Source organism: Electrophorus electricus, chromosome 2, assembly GCF_041902795.1.
Source record: "Electrophorus electricus isolate QZ-2024a chromosome 2, ASM4190279v1, whole genome shotgun sequence".
Classification (NCBI taxonomy): Eukaryota; Metazoa; Chordata; class Actinopteri; order Gymnotiformes; family Gymnotidae; genus Electrophorus; species Electrophorus electricus.
Window position 1 is genome coordinate 30,634,812 of NC_137498.1, and position 25,176 is coordinate 30,659,987.

Consider the following 25,176-nt stretch of genomic DNA (forward strand, 5'->3'; position numbering starts at 1 on the left):
TAACTGAAGGAGGAAAATTCTAATTTCTACAAAAGTCTTGCCTACTCGGATGTGATGAAATCCTTCAAAACTACTGAAATGGAAGTCCATCTTGGAACTGGAAAAACAATCACATTATCCTACCAAATAAGATTTTCATGCACATAAAGTATGAAATTCTAATCCTAGTCTATCCTAGTCTAGTCTATCCACTTTACTAAATTGAACAGAGCATGAATTTCATACTCTGGAAAAGAGACCTTAACGTCCCCCCCCCCCCCCCCCCAAAAAAAAGAGCTAAAGCTAAAGTTACCAGCAGAAAACACCCAGCATCTGGTGAAGTCTGTTCATCCAAAACTTCAAGGTGTCAGGACACAAAAAGGGCAGTCAATCAATTAAAATTTCCAAATAACATACTAGAAATAATACTAATCTCTCCATCATCTTTTTGTGCCCTTTAATTCAGTGACTGTATATAAAATGTTTTTCACAGCTTCATCTGATAAGAGTGTAAGTAGAAATCAAGTGGTTGCATGACATGGACAAACTGAATTTGAGACATAACAGAGATAACCAAGAGAAAGACATGGACAAACATGTAGAGAAATAACAGAGACATATATGGACAGAAACAGAGATGTAAAAGTGAGACATAACAGAGAGAGAGATATGGACAAACATGGGGATATCTCAAACATGGGGGTGGAGGGGGAGGCATCATTGTTGCATCTTCTCAGTGAAACAAAGATACTGCTTGGTGACTCACTCTCTCTCTTTCTCTCTCTCTCTCTCCTCTCCCTAAATTTCTCTTTCTCCCTCTCCCTCTCTGCATTTTTTTCTCTCACCTCCCAGAATCTCCCTATCTCTCTCTCTCTCTCTCCCCATCTCTTTCTCTCTCTCTCTCTGTCTCTCCAGTCTGGATTAAAATAACAGCTTCGGCAGCCCCCAGCCTGCAGAGAAGGAGTTACGTGTTGCATCTCAGAGACAGGGTGATAGTCTAAAAATACCACTTCTCGTGTGGGCTGTGCTGAGAGCCCAGGATGGGGACTCAGCCAGAGGGTCTGCAGTCCACATTAGAGACCAATGACATACAGTGCGTCGTGCTCATCTATACGCACATGTTATGAGTACTAGTAAAGATACAACTAGTCATAAAGCACAAGTCCTGGTTTCCACTGAACCAGCAAATCCATATTTACAAACGGTTCATTCCCAGCTCCAGATGCCAATGCATGTGGTTCTCATGAAGCACCTCCTCAAATGATGTTAATAATGACCATGCTTTTTATTGGAGTAGTACTCCTGCCCACTTGATTACAGAACTCCATTAATCAATAGCATCTATGTTTGACTCAGTGCAGGGGATAATGAAGTTCGACTGGTATTATTACAGAGTCGCTTCACTGTCCTTTGGCAGGATGGAGCGCCTTGGGTGAACCCGAATGTTTAACCTTATGCAGTCAGGCAGAGAGTGTGGTTCGCGTTGTCACTCTCAAACATGTCACACTGGCTAAAGTGCTTCAGCACCAGCAGAGGAAATTAAAATGAGGCTTCTATCAAAAAATGTTTCTCCATCTGCATTTTGCCCTTCCTAATCACTTTCTGTGGTAGTTCATCTTTCTGTCTTACTGCAATCACGTGAAGAGTCTCGTACCCTCATGTCTCATCAGAACTTTAAGAGATGTGACCAGGGACAGGTGGCCATCTTTAAAAACCAACACGTTTTGGTTGTCCCTTGACATAATCTGTTAAACAGATCTGGGTGCTAAATAGTGGATTTTCAATTGTTTCATTAATTTTTTTTATGGACCCTAGTATCCAGGGAGGAATTTTACTGAAAGGGTCAGGGAAAATCAGAGAAGAATGAGGCTGTGGGAGGTGTGAGAGAGAGAGAGAGAGAGAGAGAGAGAGAGAGAGAGAGAGAGAGAGAGAGGAAAGAGAGGAAGAGAAGAATGGAAGAGAGTCTTTAGCACGCTGGTGGGCGGGTCAGGAACAATTAGTCAGGTTGTGATGAGAGGTGTGAGATGCAGAGAAGATAGGATTTGGAACTTTGATAGTTGCTCGAATGTGATGTCTGCTGTAGACTGCCTGAAACCTGGGGGCAGGGGTGTACTGATACTGGGCTTGGGTTTATATTGGCGTTATATATGGGGTTTGTTTTACTGATTTTTTGCAGTTGGGTTTCATTTGGGTAGGTTTTCAGATGTGCATGTCTATGTGCCTATTGGGGAGAAAGGGTTCAGTTTTCGTGAGGTCTGAGGGTGCCTCTGCCAAGTTTCAAGAGGCACCAAGCATCAGCTTTGGCAGGAACATGAGCAAAAGGGCAGCCGGTGGGCTTCTCACCTCAGGCACAGGTCGGGTGCAGCCAGAGAGCAGCGAGCAAGAAATAGAGCAGCTGAGGTATTCCCGAGCATGAGCCTCTGGCCTCCAAGGCATCCCTGAGTACTAGTCTCCGGCAGGCAAGGCCACACGTTTCACCCAGAGTCTATGAAAAGTATCGGCACTCTCCAGGACAGCGCACCATGTGTTCGAATCATCTGTATGAAATGCATAAAGCCAGTCAGTACATGTCCACCCTAACATGGTGGAGAGCACAGCTTTAGATGCTGCACCACTTGCAGCCAGCCATCCCTAATCCAATCTGATCTGCTGTAATCGCCCTTTCCTCGAACCGCCCCCACAGACCCCCGTCTGGCACCTAACTGGCCAGGAAAGCCCTAAACGCCTGCTCTGCCATTGCAGGGTAGCCAGTCTGCCTTGGCTTGACACTGTCTTTGTCTCTGTGTGTGTATGTGTGCGAGCGTGTGTGTTTGTGTGTGTCAGAGGATGAAGGGAGACTGTGCCCTTTGTCCTGGAATTAAGATGGCTCTACTTCCCACCTGGTTAGTAGAGGAGGGAAGCAGGGAACTGAGTGCAGGTGCTGCGTGGGTGCAGAAATGGACCGTGTCTGGAGCAGCTTTGAGCTTCCAGAGTCTAGAGGGGGAGAGAGAGAGAGCAAGAGAGGGCAAGAGATGGAGGAAGAAAGAGGGAAGAAGAGAGAGAGCAGGGAGGGAGAAGGAGGAATATAGATAGAGAAGGATAGAGAGGTGAGAGAGAAGAAGAGAGAGAAGGAGAGAGTGAGCTTCCACGCATACCCCTAAAATATCCAAGTGAGTCAGCGGTGAGGCTGAGATGTGGCCTTGATGTAATAAGCAGCTGGAATGATGGTGCTGCTCAATGAACTGCCTCCGAGCTGCTCTGGATGCTGCTCTGGATCAGGTGCTGCTCAGTGTGCGAGGAATGATGTGCAGCAGTAAAGTAGATGGCAGCTTTTTGTTCCAGTCTTTGGAACAAACACCTACCCCCTCTCCTTAACACTTACACACAAACACACTTTCTATCTCCCCTGTTCCCCCCAGTCCACCACCCCTCTCCACCACCCCCCTTCCTCCCCAACCCCCCCCCCCCCGATCCCCACTGAGCACACAAATCTGGCAGGTGCTAAATGTATAGGTGAAGCATGCAGCTCTAAGCAGAGAGGTGGGGGCGATTTGCTTGTGTCAGCTGGGGGGAGGGGTGGATGGGGGCAATGGGGCACACGTGGAAATGTGCTTGGCACTGGAGGAGGCAGAGACAGGAAATAACTCTCCACAGACCTGGGCAACACAGGGATGAGTATGTGTGTGTGTGTGTGTGTGTGTGTGTGTGTGTGTGTGTGTGCGTGTGTGAGTGCACGCAAGAGACAGAGAGAGAGAGGTGAGGGCATACATGTGGGGGGTTAAGTACTAACTCTGCAAAGGAGGCTCAAGGATGTTTTCTCCAGGGTCCTTTTTTCTTTTAAATTAAAAAATCCCAGTAGAGGAATGTACTCACTGCCTGGTGATGGAGTGCTTGCAGTGCAGCTCCGACTGGTGTGTCAGCAAAGCCTACGGGACTCGTGCGGCCAGTTCACTTTTAATGAAGAATCAATCACGGGGTCAGCGGAAAAGACCCAGGAAATCCATTGCATAGTGTGCGGTTTAATTAAGCCATATCAGCTCAATAACTACGGCTTCAAAGCCTGCTAAAAAACGGGTTAGTAATGGGACATAATCAAAATATTTTATTTTAAAGTGGTGCAAGGGCCTTCTCTGGGCCTTTACAACTGAGAGTAGTTACCGCTGCAAACGTGGTGATTCGGCCGAAGAGGTGATTTGAAGCTCACAGGGCAGGTCTGCAGTAGTGGATATGGCATGACTGAGGGCCAGTGGATATGACTAAGGGAGTGAGCCAAAGTGTGGCTCACTCTTTGAGTGTGTGGTCTCAGAATAAATAACAGTAATAGCAGGCATAGCTTTGTTTTGCAGGAGAAGTACGAGAAGGGGGCACCTTTTAATTCCAAATTTCTGTGACTCACTGCAACTTCTCCGAGTAGCGTCAATTTCCCTGCTTGATTAGTCACGCGCTTGAGTTTATTATTATTTTTTAAATTATTTTAATTTAATTTCATACTGTCAGCGCAAAAGCTACAAAGGGAGAATCTTGGCGGATCGCAGAATAACTAAGAGCACTCGTCGAATGCTAGCCATGTCAGTATAGCCCTCGAAACCATACAAACCTTCGGAAAGAGCTCAGCACACGCCAAAGCCCTCGAAAACTCTACACGTGCGAGTTGTTGTGAATTTTAGCTCGTCGTGGCTTACTCGTCCTGGCCAGTGGGTGCTTCCCGGCCTTTTTCCTCAAAGCACATCAATATCGCAGTACTTATCTGCAGCAATTATTGTCACATTGAAGGCTCCGTACAGTCACTGCAAGGTCAGTAATTCAAAGAGCCAGGCCAGGAAGACAAAGCCATCAGTGTGCCAGCATTTGTTTCCCTGCTGCTCGGGGAAGGTCTGGTTTTAGCATGTTATCGTTTATAGGGCAAGGCGCACCCAGCTGGCACTAATTCTTTCCTCCATGCACCCTCTGATCATCTTGTCATTGTCCACTGTTCTGCGCTCTGTCTCGCTGCCAACGCCGTATCCTATAATCACTGTGCGCTCAAAGGAAGCAGGGCGAGCGTGTTTCTCGTGCATTAGCTCAGCTTGTGATCCCCCCCCCCCCCTTGACTATTGATGCATATTAATTGCGTTTTTCAAGGTGTATTAATCTAGCGCGTTTTCAAGACAATAGTTAGGTCATATGCAACGCAAACGTATTACAAACCTAGCCAAAATTTTCACTACCTCTGTTAAGATTCTGTAAGGCCTCATGGGACACGCAGAGTGCACCGCTCCCGTTTAATTTTCCACATGTGTGCTCTTCGACGGTTGCCACGCCAGCTTACGTTTTCATATGTAAAAACGTCTTTTCTGTCCATGACTCAGTGAGTATGCTCTGCGGGTCTCCCGTGGCCTATAAACAAACGAACGCGCCGGTGTAGCAGCGCGCGCTTGGCTCGTGCTTTCTTCGGCACTGACTCACATCCACAGAGACAAATTACAGAGAACAACGCAGAGAGAGGGCGTTGAAGATCTTGAGAGACAGATGATGGGAGAACGAGTGGAAGAGACAGGAAAAATAGCATAAAAATCTAAAAGAAGCTGGATGGAGCAGGAAAAGGGCGTTAGGACCCACGAGGAAAGGGGAGATTCAGGAAAAAATGACGGCTGACAAGAGTCTTATTTATGATTTGTTCCTCTGCGGATGGTATTCGAGCGCTAGAGTGACACGTGACGCGTGGCTCTCTCTCTCGCTCTCTCTCCTAGTTTCAGAGACGTCACGTGACTTTAAAAAATATTAACATGATACAGCGAAGGCACATGGCCTGTGCGCGCCCACTCATTCTCTCTCTTTCTCTGTCTTTCTCCCCTCCACGCTCTCTGTTTTACACACACACACACACACACACACACACACACACACACACACACACACACCCTCCCTCTGTTACTCATTTAATGTTATAAATCTTTTTTGGTGTGATCAAAGAGTTTGTAAGGAATTAGTTCCTGTTAGAAAAGTGAGTTTATTTAGACTGGGGGCATGGTACCATCTTAAGTAAGTAAGACTTAAGTAAGTAACTGGGAAGTTTTGTCTCGAAGGCCAACCACCTGTTTATTTCTGGAAAAACAAAAATGGATTTGGAGGAAAATATCACATGCTCCAGGCTTTCATGGTATGCAAACATTTAGATAGGCAGTGACTCACCACCTCCATCTCTCTCTCTCTCTCTCTCTCTCTCTCTCTCTCTCTCTCTCTCTCTCGCTCTCTCTCTCTTTCTTTCTCTTCCCCTCTCAGTGTGTGTTCTTCTCTTTTCTCTCTGGAGCATTGCTATTCCACGCCAGTTCCCCGTTAACCAAGCGTCTTCGGTCCTCATGACGATCTGTTTTTCTTTTCCAAGTAGAACTGTGTACTAGGAGGTAAGAGGAGTTTCAGAAAGCTACACAGAGAAACAGAAAGGGAGAGGAAGGTATGCAGGAAGGTATGCCTGCATCTGCCCCAGCCTCATAAAACAGGCCAGCCATAAAAGAGACTGGCATGCAGCTGCTGCAGCCTTCACCCAGCAGCACTAGCTCCCACAGCAGAGTGGTGCTATAGCTCGGCGCCAGTAACAGCCTGCGTGGCTCTGGATGCTGCCGTTGACGTTCAGGCTTTTATTTATCCTTTTTTCCATTTTGTGTGGGAACAGGGTTATTAGAGTGAGAGTGAGAGGGAGAGTGAGGGGGAGGACGTCTGACTGACAGAGAGATAACGAGAGAGAGAGAAAGGGAAAAAATAAGAGAAAGACAACAGACTGAAATCTTGCCCGCTATTAAACTCTGATGCTGAAACCTTGTAGCTTTTCTTGTAATTCATGTGTGTATTTGTGTTGTTTTTTTGTTTTGTTTTTTTTGTAATACATGTGCATATTTTTGTTGTTTTGTCATGTGTGTGTGCATTTGAGCTTTTTTGTAGTTCTCATGTGTATCTAAGGTTTTGGGTGTTACAGCATACCCAGAATTCCATAGTGATGACTCAGAGGAGGTTGGAGTGCAGCTTTGAGCTGTGGGAGGGGTGTGGTGGGCCACCGCCTCCCGACCCACCCTGCCTCACCTCTGAGCCCAGACACGCCAGACTTGGGCCTCCACCTGCAAAGCAGCTGGGTTTTTTTTATGCCTGAGGCGTTCCTGGGACTCCGTCTCCAGGTATCTTACTTTCCTGGCTCTCTTCCCCTGGCCACTATAGTCCCTGCTTCTACACTACGCTCCGCCTTCTGCTGCACCCGTATGCCCTCTTAGGCTGGGTGCCATTCCATGCTGCTATGCTGACAGCCACAGCTGTTGTGCAGAATTGGCTGGGAGGGCCATAAAACTTCCATGATGTTCTGGAGCCTTCAGTTCTTGTCCATGCGCCTGTTCGCATTAGCACTGTACAAACACACTTTAGAACCTGCAATCGAGCTACGTGCATTCATGCGCGGTGACTTTTCTATCCAACAAGCTCTGTCACTTTTGTGCACTTTCGTTCTTGTTTACAGTAAGGCTAATAAACCGCATTACAGTAAGGCTAATAAACCGTTCCAGTGATTATGGGAGTTTCACTGACTGGGCTAATAGGCTAATGATGCTAATGGAGGTGCTGTCATTGGGCAGCAACCTGTGACCGTTACAAAGTCTAAGAGCATTAGCTGTCTGGAGAGATGGACAGCCAATCACAAAATCTGCAATATCAGTGCCATTTGCCCTGTGCAGGACGGGAGAAAAAAAGCTAATGCTGTCTGGGGCAGGGGTGTCTGTGTGCTTAATGGAAATGACAAGACCTTTCGCTCTGTTTATCTCTTTTTTCATCTTGTTTTTGCCCTCTTTTTTCTTTATATTTTCTGCCTCTTTCTTACTCTCAATCTCTTGGCGTTGCCATCTTTTTCTCTCTCATGCTCACACTCTATCCATTTCTTACTCTCAACTCTCTCTTTCTGTTTCTCTCTCTCCAGTTTCGATGGAGAGAATGGACCGTCTCCTGGACGTAGTCCGATGGATTTGCAGGCGAGTCCTGGTCTGGTGCTCCACCCCTCCTTCCCCCAGAGTGGCAGGCGTGAGTCCTTCCTGTATCGCTCTGACTCCGACTACGACATGTCCCCCAAGACCATGTCCCGCAACTCCTCCGTTAATAGCGAGGGGTAAGCATTATCTGCAGGGCCACAACAGCAGCTCATGGGTGAATCATGACCTTACCTACTCAAACGCATCACTTACCTTCACATGCATCCCGTACCTGTTCACAAACGTCACTTACCTGCTCATGCACGATACTTATCTATCTCGCATCACTTATCTTCACATGCATCATTTCCCTGCTCATGTGCATCAATTACATTCACATTCATCACTAATCTGTTCACACGCATCACTTAGCTGTTCTTTGGGTTGTAACACACTCACCAGCAGTTGTATTAAACCAACCTTGGGACTATACTTTGTGTGCATTTTTAAGGTACACCTAGCCTATAAGTGTATTTATATACACCTAGCCCATAAGTGTATGTATTATATACACCTAGCCTATAAATGTATTTATTATATACACCTAGCCCATAAGTGTATTTATGTACTGTACGTTTCTGGCCCGAGTGCCACAGGTCGTGCAGCAGGACGCACAGACTTCCTCGACGGAGCAAGACGTTTATTAACATTAAACATATACTACACAGGTGGCACTCACACACAACACTTACAGTAAACATGACTCTACACTTAACATTAAAGGAAGAACACATACACTTTAACATTGGACTACACAAACTAACGTTATGGCTACAGAGATCGAAATTAACACACACGTAGGGACAATGACCAACGAGGATGCACACACTGACAGGGGTTTAAATAGACAGACAGAAATTCAACATTAAACCCAATGCAAGTGTGTAATGCCAGAGGGCGTGGTTACAAACAGTACAAATGTGAATCCCCTGCACACGGCGGGCCGTACCACGTGACTCATGGGGGCCAGAGCCTTCCGTGACATGTACACCTAGCCTATAAGTGTATTTATTACATTTACATTTACATTTTAGATTTATGGCATTAAGGTATAAATGTAAATTACATTTACATTTATGGCACTTAGCTTTATTATGTACACCTAGCCTATAAGTGTATTTATTATATACACCTAGCCTATAAGTGCATTTATTATATACACCTAGCCTATAAGTGCATTTATGTACACCTAGCATAAAAGTGTATGTACTATGTACATCTATCCTATGTGTATGTATTATATACACCTAGACTATAAGTATATATATTACATACAGCTAGCCTATAAGTGTATTTATGTACATCTAGCCTATATGTGTATTTATTATGTACAACTAGCCTATGTGTATTTATTATATTCACCTAACCTATATGTGTATGTATTATTTACACCTAGCCTATAAGTGTAATTATGTGCATCTAGCCTATAAGTGTAATTATGTGCATCTAGCCTATAAGTGTATTTATGTGCATCTAGCCTATAAGTATATTTATGTATTCCTAGTCTATAAGTGTATTTTATAAGTGTACAGTTCCAGACTGAAGCCCAGCTGTAGTAGCGCATGTGTCCCCTTCTACCCTGTTCATCACTGGTCAGTGTCAGGGAACCACTGCTGGCCCTGTTATTCCTGTGGCAGACCATTTCAACACTGCATTAACACTGGCATGCATGTGGCATGGATGTGGGGGTTGAGCTGGCACAGGGTTAGCAGGCAGAGCAGTGTGGCTCAGGAATTTACACTTGTCAGTGTAACTGCTCAGTTTATACACACACACACACACACACACACACACACACACACACACACACACACACACACACACACACACACACACACACCCACACATACTCAAATGCACACACACACATGCATGCACACACATGCATGCACACACATGCACGTGCACATACACACACACACACACACACACACACACACACACACACACACACACACACACACACACACACAAACACACACACTCACATGCACACACACAGGCATAGTGACACTGCTCAGCTGAGAGTGGCTGGCCCCTGACAGCAGCCATCAGCAGATATATAAATTGTGCATGTCAATGTGCTATAGACTTGAGCTGTAGTATGTCTAATAAAGTGGCTGTTGAGTGTAGAGCAGGTCTTTCCTTCACGTTTAGAGTGACTCTCTCTCACTCTTTCTCTCGCTCTCTTTACAGACATGCTGAAGATCTCATAGTCACCCCTTTTGCTCAGGTAAGGCCTACTGCCTACTAGGAACTACATGCAGCTTCATAGTGAGGTTTGCCCAAGACTTGCAAAGACAGACTTAGCATCCTGTTTTCTTTGTGTCTCTACCCTCTCTGTTGCCCTGTCCTGCCCTCTTCCCCTCCCTCTCTCCACCCTCTCCCCGCCCTCTACCCTAGGTGTTGGCCAGTCTTCGAACTGTCAGAAGCAACTTCACCATTCTTGCCAATGTCACGACACCCACCAGCAAGTCAGTACCATTCCACAGTATCCTTTACTTCAACCTTCTGCTGCTCTAGCTCAGAGCAGCATTCTTTTGCATCTGGCATAACACAAATTTAATAAAGACAAGTTTTGTGCCCTTAGTATCTACTCAGAGATTTCCTGCATTTCATCTATAGAGCTGGACCTGTGTTTCTTTAGTTTCTTTAGTTTTATGGAAAGTAGGACATTCAGAGATATTTCTTAAGCTGTTCAAGTCTAGGAAGGAGATGGTTGCTTTTAGCACATTTTCAGTGTTGATCACCTCCATTTGCTTATATCAGTTGCCAAAAAAATTACATTGCTGATATCTCCTATGTCTGCTGTGTACTCTGAAGATAGCTAATTATTCTGGTTGAACTACTTATTTGTGTTTCTTTTTTATCTGTAGGATTTTTAATTTAATTTTTTTTCCCCCCATTCTGAGCATTGCTCCAGACAGTGAATCTTTAATATTCACTATATATGGACAAAATTGTTGGGCAGTTCCAGTCTTCAGGGAAGGCTTTCTACAAGATTTTGGAGTGTGCCTTTGACAATATTTGCTCATTCATATATTTGTGAGGTCGATAGGGTTGAGGTCAGCGCTCTATGTGGGCCAGTCAGGTTCTTCCACACCAAACTCACCCAACTATGCCTTTATGGACCTTGCTTTGTGCACTAAAGCACAGTTGTCACCCCTGAGAGCACATTTCCACTGCTCCAGAGTCCAGTGGCACTGTGCTTTACACCACTTCATCTGTCGCTTTGCATTGTGCTTGGTGATGTAAGGCTTGCATGCAGCTGCTCAGCCATGAAAACCCATGCCATGAAGCTCCCGGCACGCAGTTTTTTTGCTGATGTTAATGCAAGAGGAGATTTGAAGCTTTTATTAAGTCAGCACAGCGTTGGTGACTTTTACACACTATGCACCTTAGCACTCGGTGACCATGCTCTGTAACTTTCATGGTCTGCTGAGTTGCTGTGACTGAGTGGTTGAGTTGCAGTGGTTCCTAAATGCTTACACGTTTCAATAATACCACTCAAAGCTGATTATAAAATATCTAGTAGGGAAGAAATTTCACAAACTGACTTGTTGCAATAATGGCATTCAATTAGAGTACCATGCTGAAATTCAATGATCAAGCGGTATGTCCATATAGTGTAGGTGGTACACATACAAGACAGTGTATAATAATTTAAAAATGTATTATGTGAAATGATAATGTTAGATGCAATGGATATGTTTTCTGGGAATGCACATCAGCTGATCCCTTTACGGTAAAGGTTTTTGATCTCCCACTGAGCTGACAGCACAGGCCAGTCTCCTGCTTCTGCCAACAGAAAGTTCTTTCCAGTCACCCATAGTCTGTAATTCTCTTTTTGTCCACAGGAGGTCGCCAGTGACAAGCCAACCCACCGTTCCCCCAGCAACGCTCTCTGGTATGTTTACTGTATTAAAACTTAGCAACTGTTGAGCACACCCCCACCCCCCAACACACACACACACACACACACACACACACACACACACACACACACACACACACACACACACACACACTACCGCTCTTCCCACACACTGTCTCTCACATTCACTTCCACCAGGCTTCCTGTGGTAGGCACTGCTGCCAGTACAAAACGAATTATATCATCGGACGCAGTGGAACCATATGGACAGCAGGGGCTGGAGGCATACCAGACTCTAATCAAGCTAAGAACAACTCTCAGTTGCTAGCCTCTGGAGAAAATAAAATCACAAATCATCTGGTGGTGATGAAAAAGCCTTTCACTCCATATCGCCCCCTATGCCACAGTGAGGGAGATACATATGACCAATACTACAATACTACTACCTCTTTTGGACAGGGTTCACCTGTAATCTTTAGTAATAAGTAGACTTTAGTAGTAAGTAAACTTTCTGGTCATTTCATTTTGGATCAAGAGGACTCGGGATGGTTTTGCTGTTTAATTAATCTCTCTGTGTAGACCCACTGCAGCATTAGATAAACACCAATATGCTTTTGCCTGTAAATGTTCCCTCACACACACACACACACACATTCTTTGAGCTAGAGCTGCATTAGCTGGTCAGGCAACACATCTTTAGACTAAGTTATATGACGGGTTAAAAAATGTTTTTCTCTGAGAATTATAAATGAATATTTTAGTCTCCTTGGGGTATTTTTCTTCAGTTAAATGAAGTTAAAACTTCTTACCACCCGCTTTATTAGAAACATCTTGTAGGTGTACACATCTGTACACATCTATACACATCAATCTGTTAGACTTTTATTTATGGCTAGTTTCTGCTGTTTGAACATTTTGGGGTGATGAACCCAGTGGTGACATTAATGTGTAAAAATTTCATCAACACTGCTGAGCCTGTTATCCTGAGATTAGCACAACACACACTATCAAATACTAGGACAGAACCAGCATGATACTAGCACAGCACTGGCATGCCAGGCCATATGAAGCCTTTTTAACGTAGGCTATTAAAATGTTGAGCCTAATAATTTTATTTATTTAATAATTTTATTTTTATTTATTGATTGATTTTTGAAATGATTTTTTTTAAATAAAAAAAATGTAAGTGCAATCCAAAAACAATGGCAGCATAATGAAGAGGCCAGTATTCAGTAATAAAATCATTACGCCTACACTAATTCTGATGCAACAGCAAAGCAAATAAACAAAAAGAACAGATACTCAATCTGAACAGGACTATAGCCTAGCAAATGATTGCCAAAAGTTTTACATAACCCCTTCAATAAAAATAATTTTTAATTCTTACTTATTACTAACTGCTTTAAGCACAACTCTTGAACTACTTTTAATGGTGAGATACCATGGACCTCACACATCTTTTTCAGTCCCACTGATATAACTTGATCTGAAAGGCTCATTGTATCTCAATATATGTGCAACTGTTCACTAAGGCAGACCTGAGGTAGAACAAAACGTGATTTACATCAGACAAGTACAAAACGATTTGCGGAAGTGCATATATACGCGGATACCCAATCAGAATGCATTTGGCAGGATCCTGATAGTGTGGCCAGGTAAATGCACTATAGATGTCAGATTCTACTTGCGCCTGTGTAGGTGAAATATCTGTGGCTGAGACTATAGCTAAGCTTACGGCTTTGAGCATGTTTCTCATCCCTTTCCCTGACCCCAGTCCATGTGTGACATCTAACACTGAAGGTTATTAAAGATTAGTGACTTAGTCATGGACCAGTTGATGGTAGATTGAAGATACAAAAGATTATATATATATATATATATATATATATATATATATATATATATATATATATATATATATATATATATGCCAGAATTTCACAACACAGTTGGGTTTTGCAACATAAAGTAAATAGCTTTCCTATTGCAGTCCTATTACCTTCTAAAAACACAAGAAATTAGCTCATAATGACAGTTTAGCCAGTGTGAAATAGAACTTCAAAAGGCAAAAAGAAGGCAGTGTTAATTCGCTTTTAGGTGGTTCTGGTTTTCTTTGGCACTGAAAACTATATCTAAGTGTTCCAACATTTCTGTGTTCATTAGCAAACATTTTTTGATATATGATTTTAATAGCTATTTATATCAGTAGCAACTTCTGTCAAACATCCACAGATAGGACAATTTTTACATTTTTTTTTGCTGGTAGCAAATGTGATAATCAAGTCATGTGGCAAAAAATACATTATTCATAATTCATTTGATCTTTCCTTGTGAACATTTTAAAATATTCCTGCTCTTTTGTCACTGAAAGAAGACAAGAGTCAGACATGAAAACTTCTTAGAGTACTGATTAAGGGTCAGATTAATACAACTTTTAAGGGTACTGATTAAGGGTAAGATTAATAAATCCTCTGAAAGTAAATAGTCTAAGTGGAGAATACTTTACAGGAGCTTTCCTTTGACAGATCCCAAACATTGTTGTTTAAACCAGTTTCTACTGTGTTTTGAAAGTGATGCTAAAACATTGCTCCAGTGTTTGTATGCCATTGTATTAAGGGTCTCTCCCCCTTGCCCCTCTCTCCCCACCGTACAGAGGAGACGTACCAGCAGCTGGCTCGTGAGACTCTGGAGGAGCTCGACTGGTGTTTAGACCAGCTGGAGACCATCCAGACACACCGCTCAGTCAGCGAAATGGCTTCCAACAAGGTGTGCCTTCACCCTCATTTCATTGCCACCACTGCGACATGCTTACTACAGTTCCCATAATCCCATTTGTCGTATTGCCTGGGATGGAATTGTGGGAAGGGGATTGCCTTTCTTGGCAGCAAAGTTTCAAGCTGTACCCGAGACCAATAGGTATTCTATAATCCCATGAGCCAGGTTCTAACCTATTATGTTCAGATGTATTATGACTTTAAAGGCTAGAATGTTGAAGGTTGATGCTTGCTGAATGTAGTGGAGAAAGGGAATGATACCTCTTTGTGGTCCCAAGCCGTTAGACTCTGTCACCATCATGGGCTCTGTAAGCACACCAGCACACTCTCACACATTCCACATGGCATAGGGGTTTTTTTTTTTGGATGGAGGAGGTGCCCCCAACAATTCCTGCTCACACTACAAATAATGCATTAGATTTCGGGGTGTAAGCAGTGCCCCCCGAACACCCCCCCCCCCCCCCCCCCAAAAAAAAAGGTGGAGGTATTATAGGTGACCACCTACTGACCACTATGGCTCCTGTTTTTGGACCTACTACCATGTCTGCATGTGTGTGGGTGCTTGCCATCAAAAACTAGAGAAGGAAAGGTCTCGATAGATAGAAAGATCTAATAGATTTCCTTCTCCAATGTATATTTCATATTTCATTGTTTACGTGCAACCAAAGTAGCCAAAGCATTATTCTCCATCACTATGAGAGGGAGAGAGCAAGAGACAGAGAAAAGCAGAGGGAGAGAGACATAAAGCGAGAGAGACAAATAGAGAGAGAGAGAGAGAGAGAGAGAGAGAGACAAGTGATGGAGGGACAGAGGATGGAGAGGGAAAGGATGGGGAGGAGGTAAGGGAGGGAGCTCTTGGGTCCTGATGCGGATGTTTGTGCTTTAACCTTGGTTGCTACCGAACTGCAGCAGCCTCTACCCTTCCTGCTTAACCATTGGCTCTGCATTGTGACCACAAGGCATGCGGCTTAGGTACCGGCCAATGAAAAATCGGTACCTTTCTCCCTTAAACAGGAGACAGGAACATTTTTTTTTCTAATTTCCCTCAAAGTCAAGATTGCTGTGTTAGAATATTTAACACCATTATTCAGTTTCATTTTAGCATGATGCACACTGCGTGGTAAATCGAGGATGGAACAAGAGAACAGTGGTGTGTGTGTGTGTGTGTGTGTGTGTGTGTGTGTGTGTGTGTGTGTGTGTGTGTGTGTGTGTGTGTGTGTGTGTGTGTGTATGTGTGTGTGAGAGAAAGAGACAGAGAGAAAGGAGCAAGGAGAGAGAAGGAGAGAGAGGAAAGGTGAATGTTGGTAAACAGACTACAGATTCATTAAAGTCTTGTTTGTATTGGAGATAAACTGAGGACATATATAAAGATAATGCTCATACATACACGCACATATGCACACACACATACACACACACACACACACACATACACACACACACACACACACACATACCTTCTCCTTTTTTCCCACACACTGACATGCCCTCTGCAGCACATGCGCATTCAGGGTAGTGCGTGCTTGCACACGCGCACACACACACACACACACACACACACAAAAAAAAACATGCTCATGCGCGCTCCTCCTGCCAGAGCAGGCTGACTAGCGTGCGAGAGCCGTCTGCAGCATCCAGGGAGACGGAGGGAGAGAACACGAGGCACAGGAGAAGGCAGCAGGGAATCAGATAGCGGGTGGACTCAGCCGCGAGGGGGTCGTGCGGAGGAGACGCAGCCGTGCTGGACCGGCTGCTGCAGGAGCACGATCGCCACACGCACCCAGAACACTGGGCCCCGGCTCGGAGCTCCGGGGTGGGGGAGGGGCAGCAGAGTCACGGACAGTCAGCCAAACACAGGCGATTTTCCCAGACCCGCGCTCGGCTTGGACTTTGGAGCGATTCGATTAGCCGCCAAAGGCGCCAACTCACTCTTTGTTGCCTTGTTTTCCTGCACTTGTGTCTGTCGCTTGTCTTTTTTTTTTGACTCTGTGTGCTGTGGATTACTGCATCCCTGTCAGTGCTCAGCTGGCTGCGTTGTTTGCTTCCATACTATCCCATCATATCTCTCTCTCTCTCTCGCTTTCTCTTTCTGTCTTTCTTTCTCTCTCTCACTGCCTTTCTCATCCCTCTTGATTCTAGCCTCTCACCTTCCTTCCCTCTACATCTCCATCCTTGTGTTTCTTCCTGTCGCTGCACTGTCTCCATCACCCCCCACCCCCCGTGCCCTTCAGACGGTCTCCTCTCTCACAAATTCTCCATATTTGTCTATTCCTCTCCCTTCCTTTCTCCACCTTCCTACTGGATTCTGCTTCTGTCTGCTCCATTCTGCTCATCAGCTGGGATGCGATGTAGCCTCATCAGCCTGCGCACCCACCGGCTCTGGGCAAGTTGTTCACAGGGCGCCTCTTGCCCGCCGCAGAGCCCCTGCCCGCAATCCTCCGGACGGACCAGTCCGTGACCCGACACCTGTATGTAGAGCATTAGCGAGAGGCGGAGACAGAGACCCCCCCCCCCCCCCCGCGCGCTGCTGGACTCTAGTCTGCTTCCCCACACTCGCCCCTCCGGGCCAATACATCGCTCTGGAGAGTCCTGGCCGGGTCGGCTGTGGCCTGGGCGCCCATACCCTGACGGCGCACGCATGCCGCTGGGGTCCACGCCCTGGGCCCACTCCACTGCACTGCCGTGCCTCCTGCCTGTGCCAGCGATCCACGCCACCCCCTTCACTCAGCATGGGCATGGTGGAGGGCCTCGAGTCGCCTGCCTCACCCCGGCCACCCCATTCCTCCAGCTACAGCTGCCTGCAGGGGAGGGGAAGGGTGGAGCTGGAGATGGAGGCAGCCTGCAGCAGCAGCAGTAGTGTGGTGCTGGAGGGGGTAGGGCAAACCGCCGAGCACAGGACCCACCTGGTGGATCTGTTCTGCGACACCTGCGCCAAACCCTGGCTCATCGGCTGGTGGGACCAGGTAGGCACAGGATGTGCAACTCTACAGCCAGCCAATTGGTGTGAAGCTGGTACAACCTGGAGGGCAGGGGAAGGAGAGTTTTCCTCAAGTAATTGTTGGATTAGGCATTGAGCTGGAACTGGGATGGAGTGGGGTGGGGTGGGGGACCAAAGATGGTTAGGTAATTTAGCAAAAAGACATTTCTGGGTTAGACAGCAAAAATGGAAATGTCAGGGATGGACAAAGTTTTTCAGGGATGGACAAAGGAAATTACGTGCCTGGTATATTTGTGCCACAATACTTGTGTCTGTCAACTAGTGTCTGTCAACCACTGAAGTCTTTGCCTTGAGCATGAGGTCAGTTCTAGGCTCTGACCTCTGACCTCATGCCTGAGGCACACAGAAGATGGCAATTCTTTGGGTCACATGGCTTCTGTTGTTTTTGTTGTGGCAGACAGAGCGACACTGATGAAGAGCGTCTGCTCCTTGCCACTCTCATTCTCTCTCTTGCTCTCCTTCTCTCCCTATCCCTCCCTTCTCAGGCTCTCTCTCACCTCCTCTCTCTCCATACCTCCTTTCTTCCACTCCTTTTGCACTAGCCTTGAAGCTACCTGTGAGTCCTCATGCTGCAGTCTGGTAATTTGGCAGAGAGTTGGCTATTTCAGACAGAGATTCTTCCATACATGTAGTTGGACGGTGTTAACATGGCCTGGATGTTGTGTGGATACTGCAATGTGCTGTCTCTCAAACTCTTAGGCTGTCTTTGTGCTATATGTTCATAGCTTAGTTTACCTTGAAATTATACTGCTGCAAAAATTATACTATTTTATATTAAATTTTTATCTTATTGCATTTCACTTTTCTGCTCTGACATTTTCTTTATTTTTAAGTTCTATTTTTATCTTAATTTATTCCATTTCATTTTATCTGTAAAGTACTTTTAAAACCTTTTGAAATAATTTTGGAATAATAAACTTTATTATTATTATTATTATTATTATTATTATTATTATTATTATTATTATTATTATTATTATCCTTGGCTCTTCTTAGCCTTGTTGTAAAGATCTGTGTTTTTAACTTATGAAAAAAAACATCCTTTGCTTATGCTTAAATAGGAGCTGACATATCTCCACCGTGGTCTTTGGGGTTCTGAATGTGGAACTCTGAGCTTAAGGTGAACCTTAATTGTGTAGTGCCCTGAACTGAAAATGACTGAATTACTAGTGTTTTCCTTTTTTCCCCTGTAATAAGTTTTTTTTTGCAATCCGAATAAGCTCATTTGGTGCCACTGAACAGACCTAGACAGTGGCCTGGTCTCCTAGTAGTCTCCATATTTCTTAGTAAGTGAGCAGACATTTCAGCTTCTTGTGCTCTTGTACCAGCCTGGCTCTCTCGAGGATGCCTGCTAAAACACTGGCAGAGCAAGAGTGTTGTATTTGTGACTCAGCATCATGTGAACAGAGCTTTGGGACAGTATGTGCGGTAATGTACTGCAGTGTGGAGAAAGAATCATACTATGGGTCTGCTGGGCTCTGGAGCAGAACCACACACTGCAGGTCTGCTGGGCCCTGGATTGGGTCCACAGCATGTAAGCTCATGCTGATCAAACTGCTCACAGCGAGCGTGAAGATCTTTGCCACCCACGTCTGATCACATACATTCATGTGCTCATTAGAGAGCTGATCGTGCTGCGGTGCTGGGTACTCTGAGATGTAAACAAGAGACGTGGGCCATGTGGTGTCAGTCTGCAGTCTGAGGGCATTCTGAGGGCAATGGCGTGGTTTGGATTTGGCCGTGGTGTTTCAACGCCGCCAAACTGTTTTAATGTGCCTGATCTTTATGCCACATGGCCAGTCATCAGACACCTCATCCAAGCTGAGCTATGGGCAGTCTGATGTGTGGGCAGAGTAATTAGAAGACAAGTGATTGGCCAGAAAGAGGAAGAAAAGTCTTGGGTGGGGGGTGATGCAACAACAGCAATGCAACAACAAAGAGATTGGAGTGGAAAAGTGTGATGCAGAGCAGGTCTGAGAGAGAGAGGTAGAGAAAGATGTAGGGAGAGAGATATATTGAGAGGGATGTTGAGAGAGTGAGAAAGAGGTAGAGAGAGATGTTGGGAGTGAGATAGAGAGAGAATGAGAGAGAGCTTGCGAGAAAGGTAGTGAGAAAGGATGAGAGAGGTAGAGAAAGATGTTGAGAGAGAGGTAGAGAGAGAGAGGTGCCCAGAGTAATGACCTTGGGGAAGGTCAGAAACAGACACCTGCTCTCTCCCACTGTCACCCAACCAGCCGCCTCTCTCCTGTCATGCCGCAGGAAGGACCTGTGAGGAGGCAGTTGCTAAGGAAACCCGCCAGTTGCCATGGTGATTGTAACGTGTGAAGGACTAGCCGGTGGGATGAAGCTGGGGTCTCATTCGACTCCCACGAGGAGTGCGCCTGCTCAGACTGCAGCTGGGTTTACTTCCTTTGCAGCTCCCGAACAGGCGTGTTTATGTGTGTGTGTGTGTGTGTGTGTGTGTGTGTGTGTGTGTGTGTGTGTGTGTGTGTGCTTGATACCACAGACCTCTCTTTGCCCTTGCAGTCAACCATGTGGTAGGAAGGATGAAAGCATTCTATTTCACTGGCTTACACATAATCAAGGTTTAATTAAGAGTATACATTATTGATTTGACCATTTGATATCAGCAATAATATGGGATTTCAATAAGCACCTATTAGATCCTGCCAAACATAACATTGTAGGCAACAGCATAACACACACTTGACACCGAACACCAAGAACAATCTATAATGTGCTTCCAGCCTCTCATAGTTGCTGCCTAATGAGCTATAATTAACCCTAACGTGACATAAGGTAAAACTGTGCTTATATGTGCTTTGCATATGTGCCATGGTTTGTGTTTGACTGTGTTAGCAGTAGTGACGAGACACATCCCCCTCCTCCTTTTAAAGGTCCAAGTCTCCTAACAGCTGTGGTAGGCACTATGAACATCATGATGACATGAAGATCTTAAACACAGTGTTTTCTTTCCTTTTTAGTGTGCTGTGTTCACCCATATTCATGTCATGCTTGAGTCTTACTGAGCATTACTGGTGACTGGTGACATTCCTTGAGCTTTACTCATTATTCTCCCATATTCCCATCTTTGTCCTGCAGTTTAAGAGGATGTTAAACAGGGAATTGTCTCACTTGTCTGAGATGAGCCGTTCAGGGAACCAGGTGTCTGAGTACATCTCCACTACCTTCCTAGGTGAGTGAGCCCCCTTGCACCATTTCCTACTGTAATCTCTGTTGGTTCCTTGAAACTCCAACTCTACGCTCACCCGCCTCCCCACATACACCAACCCTGTCGCGAAGCTTTCTCCATACATGGAGTCCCCGAGGGCCTGTGTGTTCTCCGCAGACAAGCAGAATGAGGTGGAGATCCCATCACCGACACTGCGTGAGCGGGAGAAGCCCATGTGCCACATCAGTGGCGTGAAGAAGCTGACACACAGCTCCAGCCTGACCAGCGCCGCGCTGCCACGCTTCGGCATCAAGACCGAGCACGAGGACGCGCTCGCCAGGGTACAGCCCCTCCTCTCCCACACAAACTTGGTCCTGATCACCTGTCAGGGGGACGTACACTCATGCACTTTCCCTATATTGCCTTTTCATAGGAACTGGATGACTTGAACAAGTGGGGCCTTAATATTTTTCGTGTGGCTGAGTTCTCCAATAACAGACCTCTGAGCTGTATCATGTTTGCCATCTTCCAGGTCTGTGATCCACTGGCCTTCACATTCCATCCCATAATAATAATAATAATAATAATAATAATAATAATAATTTATGTTTAAGTTTAACTTATGTAATGCATTTCTCATATCCAAGGTCGTTTAGTCCTAAAGTATAACAGAATACATGTTTGTTGTCTTTTCAAAGGAGCGGGATCTGCTGAAGACATTTCGGATTCCTGTGGACACGTTCATTACCTACGTGATGACGCTAGAAGATCACTACCACGCCAACGTGGCTTACCACAACAGCCTGCATGCGGCTGATGTCACACAATCAACACACGTGCTCCTGTCCACGCCAGCACTTGATGTGAGTACAGCTTCTCATGTGGTCAGACTGACCCTTGGGACGCCTCTCAGACAAGTGTGTAGGTGCTCCAGTTGCAGCATGACTTATGTTACTCTGTGTGCAGACGCCGTTCCTCCGCTCTGTCTCTTCTACAGGCAGTCTTCACCGATCTGGAAATTCTAGCTGCGCTGTTTGCTGCAGCCATCCATGACGTGGACCATCCTGGAGTTTCCAACCAGTTCCTCATCAATACCAGTAAGCCCACACACACTGGAAAAGTGCACGAGGTTCATATAATAACACTGAGTCTCCCCTCTACACTCCTGTGGCTTTGCATTGTCAGCAGCCTGGCATTTGCTCCCTTTCTGCCACAGACTCGGAGCTGGCTCTGATGTACAATGACGAGTCAGTTCTGGAGAACCATCACCTGGCTGTGGGCTTCAAGTTGCTCCATGAGGAGAACTGTGACATCTTCCTGAACCTGAGCAAGAGGCAGCGACAGAGTCTACGCAAGCTGGTCATCGACATGGTGAGACCCCCACCACCCTGCGCTCCATGCCTACCCAAACATCCATGCTTACCCCGCCCACAATGCTCACCCCGCCCATAATGCCAACCTGCCCAACAGGCTCACTCCACCTACCATGCCAACCTGCCCACCACACCACACCACCCCACCCTCCATGCCAGCCTGTGGTCTATGGCTTTACGCATCAAAAGTGATATGTTAAGCTGGTCATCCTTTTACCCATGGTCTGTCTTTTCTTCTTCACTTCAAAGGTGCTGGCCACAGACATGTCCAAGCATATGAGTCTGTTGGCAGACCTGAAGACAATGGTGGAGACCAAGAAAGTGACAAGCTCAGGGGTTCTGTTGCTCGATCACTACACTGACCGCATTCAGGTGAAAAATTTGTGTTTGTAACAATAAATGCAGCAGGACACTTTAAATTAATAGTTTGGCAAAAAATATATAAAATTTACAAAACTTTACCTCAAGTGTAATTAATGAGCAACATTTGGTGTCTGAGGTTTACTCTGGTTTTGAACTGAAGCTATGAAGCTATCCATGAGGATCACAGATAGCACATAGTTGGATTCCATCTCACCAGGAACCTTTCCTGGAAGTATATTTAGTTTTTTAGTAATCTTAAATAGTAATCTTAATGTTAAAAAATATTTACAGATTTTCCAGAAACATTTGCAGGTTTAAGTTAAAGTCAAGTCAAATTAGGTTCATTATAGCTAACAAAAGTTTAAAAATCCAAATAAATTCACAAAGGAGTAAAATGCAAAAAGCAAGTATAAAGTAATTAACATAACATTTCAGCTCATTGACATAACATTCCAGCTTCTAGGATAATTCTGCTTTCAGACTTTAGTCCACTGTCCATTTTCAAAAGGTTCCTGTCCACAATAAAACATAAAAATGATATAAAGGGTGAGTGGTGAGAACATGCAAGTATCTGACTTATGACTCCAGTGTCCTTTCCACCACGGGACTTTGTTTACATACTACAGTCACATGCAACACGGACATCAAGAGAAAAATGCAGTGTGGACAAGGTTGAGCAGCTAAACATGAAAATAAGATCTCTACTGCAGCAGTATGACAATGGGTTCCCCCATTTAGGAACTATGGTATTCACATGACAACCTTATGTCTTTGTTTTCTTAAAGCTACATTTTCCCTTATGCTGTGAAGTCATTTTCATAATTGGCTGTAAGCTAAATTGTGCTGTAAAACCTAGTCCTGAAGGGAAATTGTCAACACATTTTAATGAAAAGTTATGGAAAAAAACAATTTTTCAATGATAATACTGATGAATTGGGTTCAGTCTGACTTGGAACACAACATAAAGTAAAAAAGACCAATTTTGAGCTTGCATTAAAGACATGAAACAACTTTGAGCTTGTGTTAGTGTTAAAGACCTTAAAGAACCTGTGGGCTCCATTTAACAACATTTAAGATTCATTTGCACATCTTATCTAGGATGACCATACGTCCTCTTTTTCCCAGACATATCCTCTTTCTGGGACCTAAAAATGTGTCTAGCCTGGACTTTTAAAATGCCTAAAATGCCCAGGATTTGTTTTCCTCTCAATATATGCATCTGTATGTGCATTACTTTGATCATTCTTTAGAGATCCTGCCTTCTTTCATGTCACAACTGGTCACAACATGTACATGCATACAGCCATTGGTCAGACTGCTTCTCAGTGTGTTAGCTGCTTCATATAAGTGTATGACCAGAGAGGATACATGACTTCTATATAATCTTTTTTATGGAGCCTTAACAAGACTTAAAAACAAACACATTGACTTTTTTTGTGTGTATAGCATGCATGTGACAAAATAATTTGACAAAGATTCGTCTCCTTACACTCACACCCACCCACTTAAGCTCTGATTAAATTAATTTTTAGTCTTGCAAGTAATAAAACAGAAATTAAACACATCTTACAGAATATGTGTGGAAATATGTGTTAAACTAGAGTCCCACATGTGGATCTGCCTTGTTAAAATGGCATTTTCATACCTAAAACTGACTTCAGGAAAGTATACATGAGTACATCAGAACTACATCAGAACTAAATAATGAAGTAGTGGATTTTTATGGCTTTTCATTTTTATGGATTTTCATTAATTATTTGATGATGAAAATAAATAATTATATATTTTTTACTTCATACATTTTATCAAATTTATTTTATTTATAAGGAACAGCTCAGCTGAGAGGAGTGACATTATGTGACCATATAGTCTCTGAAGGCAATAGTTTATTTGTCCTGAAATAAATAAATATGTTAAAAGTGATCATGTATTAGAGCCCCCAACTTTGAAAACAAAAATATGGTCACCCTAAGTTAACACTGAATGCTAGTAAAACTGAATACTGTTATGCAATAGTAAAAAAAAAACATTACATGTATTTGCATAATAGGTACTCATACCACAAAAGGTTACCTCTTAAAAGTTAGTTCTTATATGTGACATTTAAAATCACACTATCAAATTAGATAAGAAAGTGAGTTTGTTTTTGATGGAAATATATCATGCTTTACATTAGAGAATGGGAGATCAGTCCAGGCAAATCCAAAGCTGACTCAAAAGCACAGGCTTAGTTTACCTTACTGCAGAGAAGACTCCCTGTTACCTAGAACAGATGTGTTACATATGTTTTGTAATTTATGTTGTGTTATTTATGTTTTTATGTAAAGTCTTATTGCTGAAGTTGCTACCTTCAAATACTTTCTTTTTGAATATTTGTTTATTGTAATAATTATCAATATCCTCTAACATTTTAAATCTCTTCTAATTTACTCAGTGAAGAAAGAAGGCACTTTTCTTTAACTTTCAAAGCATTATAATTTCTTTTAAATGTCTAATACCTGCCACCATTTCTTATATCAGCTCTTCCCAATCATTAGCAGCCACACGTCTGACAGCAAAAGCTTCAATGGCCCGCAAGAGGACTTACCCATCCTGGACTAGTTTTCTCAACAGTACTGTAAAACAAATATCATAGTTAAATGGTTGAGAGAGCATTACAGTGAATACACTCTTCACGATGAT

General features: G+C 44.3%; 1 protein-coding gene across 8 annotated transcripts in view; it reads left to right on the forward strand.

Annotated features, from left to right (window-relative positions):
* Nucleotides 1-25,176, forward strand: part of pde4a (phosphodiesterase 4A, cAMP-specific) — a 49,068-nt gene that overhangs the window by 17,892 nt on the left and 6,000 nt on the right. For 6 of the 8 annotated variants that reach the window (XM_027027284.3, XM_081698428.1, XM_081698431.1 and 3 more), the window contains 12 exons: nt 7,892-8,077; nt 10,137-10,173; nt 10,344-10,414; nt 11,798-11,847; nt 14,468-14,580; nt 20,689-20,782; nt 20,936-21,099; nt 21,192-21,290; nt 21,457-21,621; nt 21,756-21,855; nt 21,975-22,129; nt 22,381-22,503. In XM_027027284.3, the coding sequence (XP_026883085.2) occupies nt 7,892-8,077; nt 10,137-10,173; nt 10,344-10,414; nt 11,798-11,847; nt 14,468-14,580; nt 20,689-20,782; nt 20,936-21,099; nt 21,192-21,290; nt 21,457-21,621; nt 21,756-21,855; nt 21,975-22,129; nt 22,381-22,503 (1,357 nt within the window). Of the gene's footprint in view, nt 1-831; nt 969-7,891; nt 8,078-10,136; nt 10,174-10,343; nt 10,415-11,797; nt 11,848-14,467; nt 14,581-20,688; nt 20,783-20,935; nt 21,100-21,191; nt 21,291-21,456; nt 21,622-21,755; nt 21,856-21,974; nt 22,130-22,380; nt 22,504-25,176 lie in introns of all 8 variants that reach the window. The other 2 variants (XM_081698433.1, XM_081698434.1) reach the window with 1 other exon arrangement.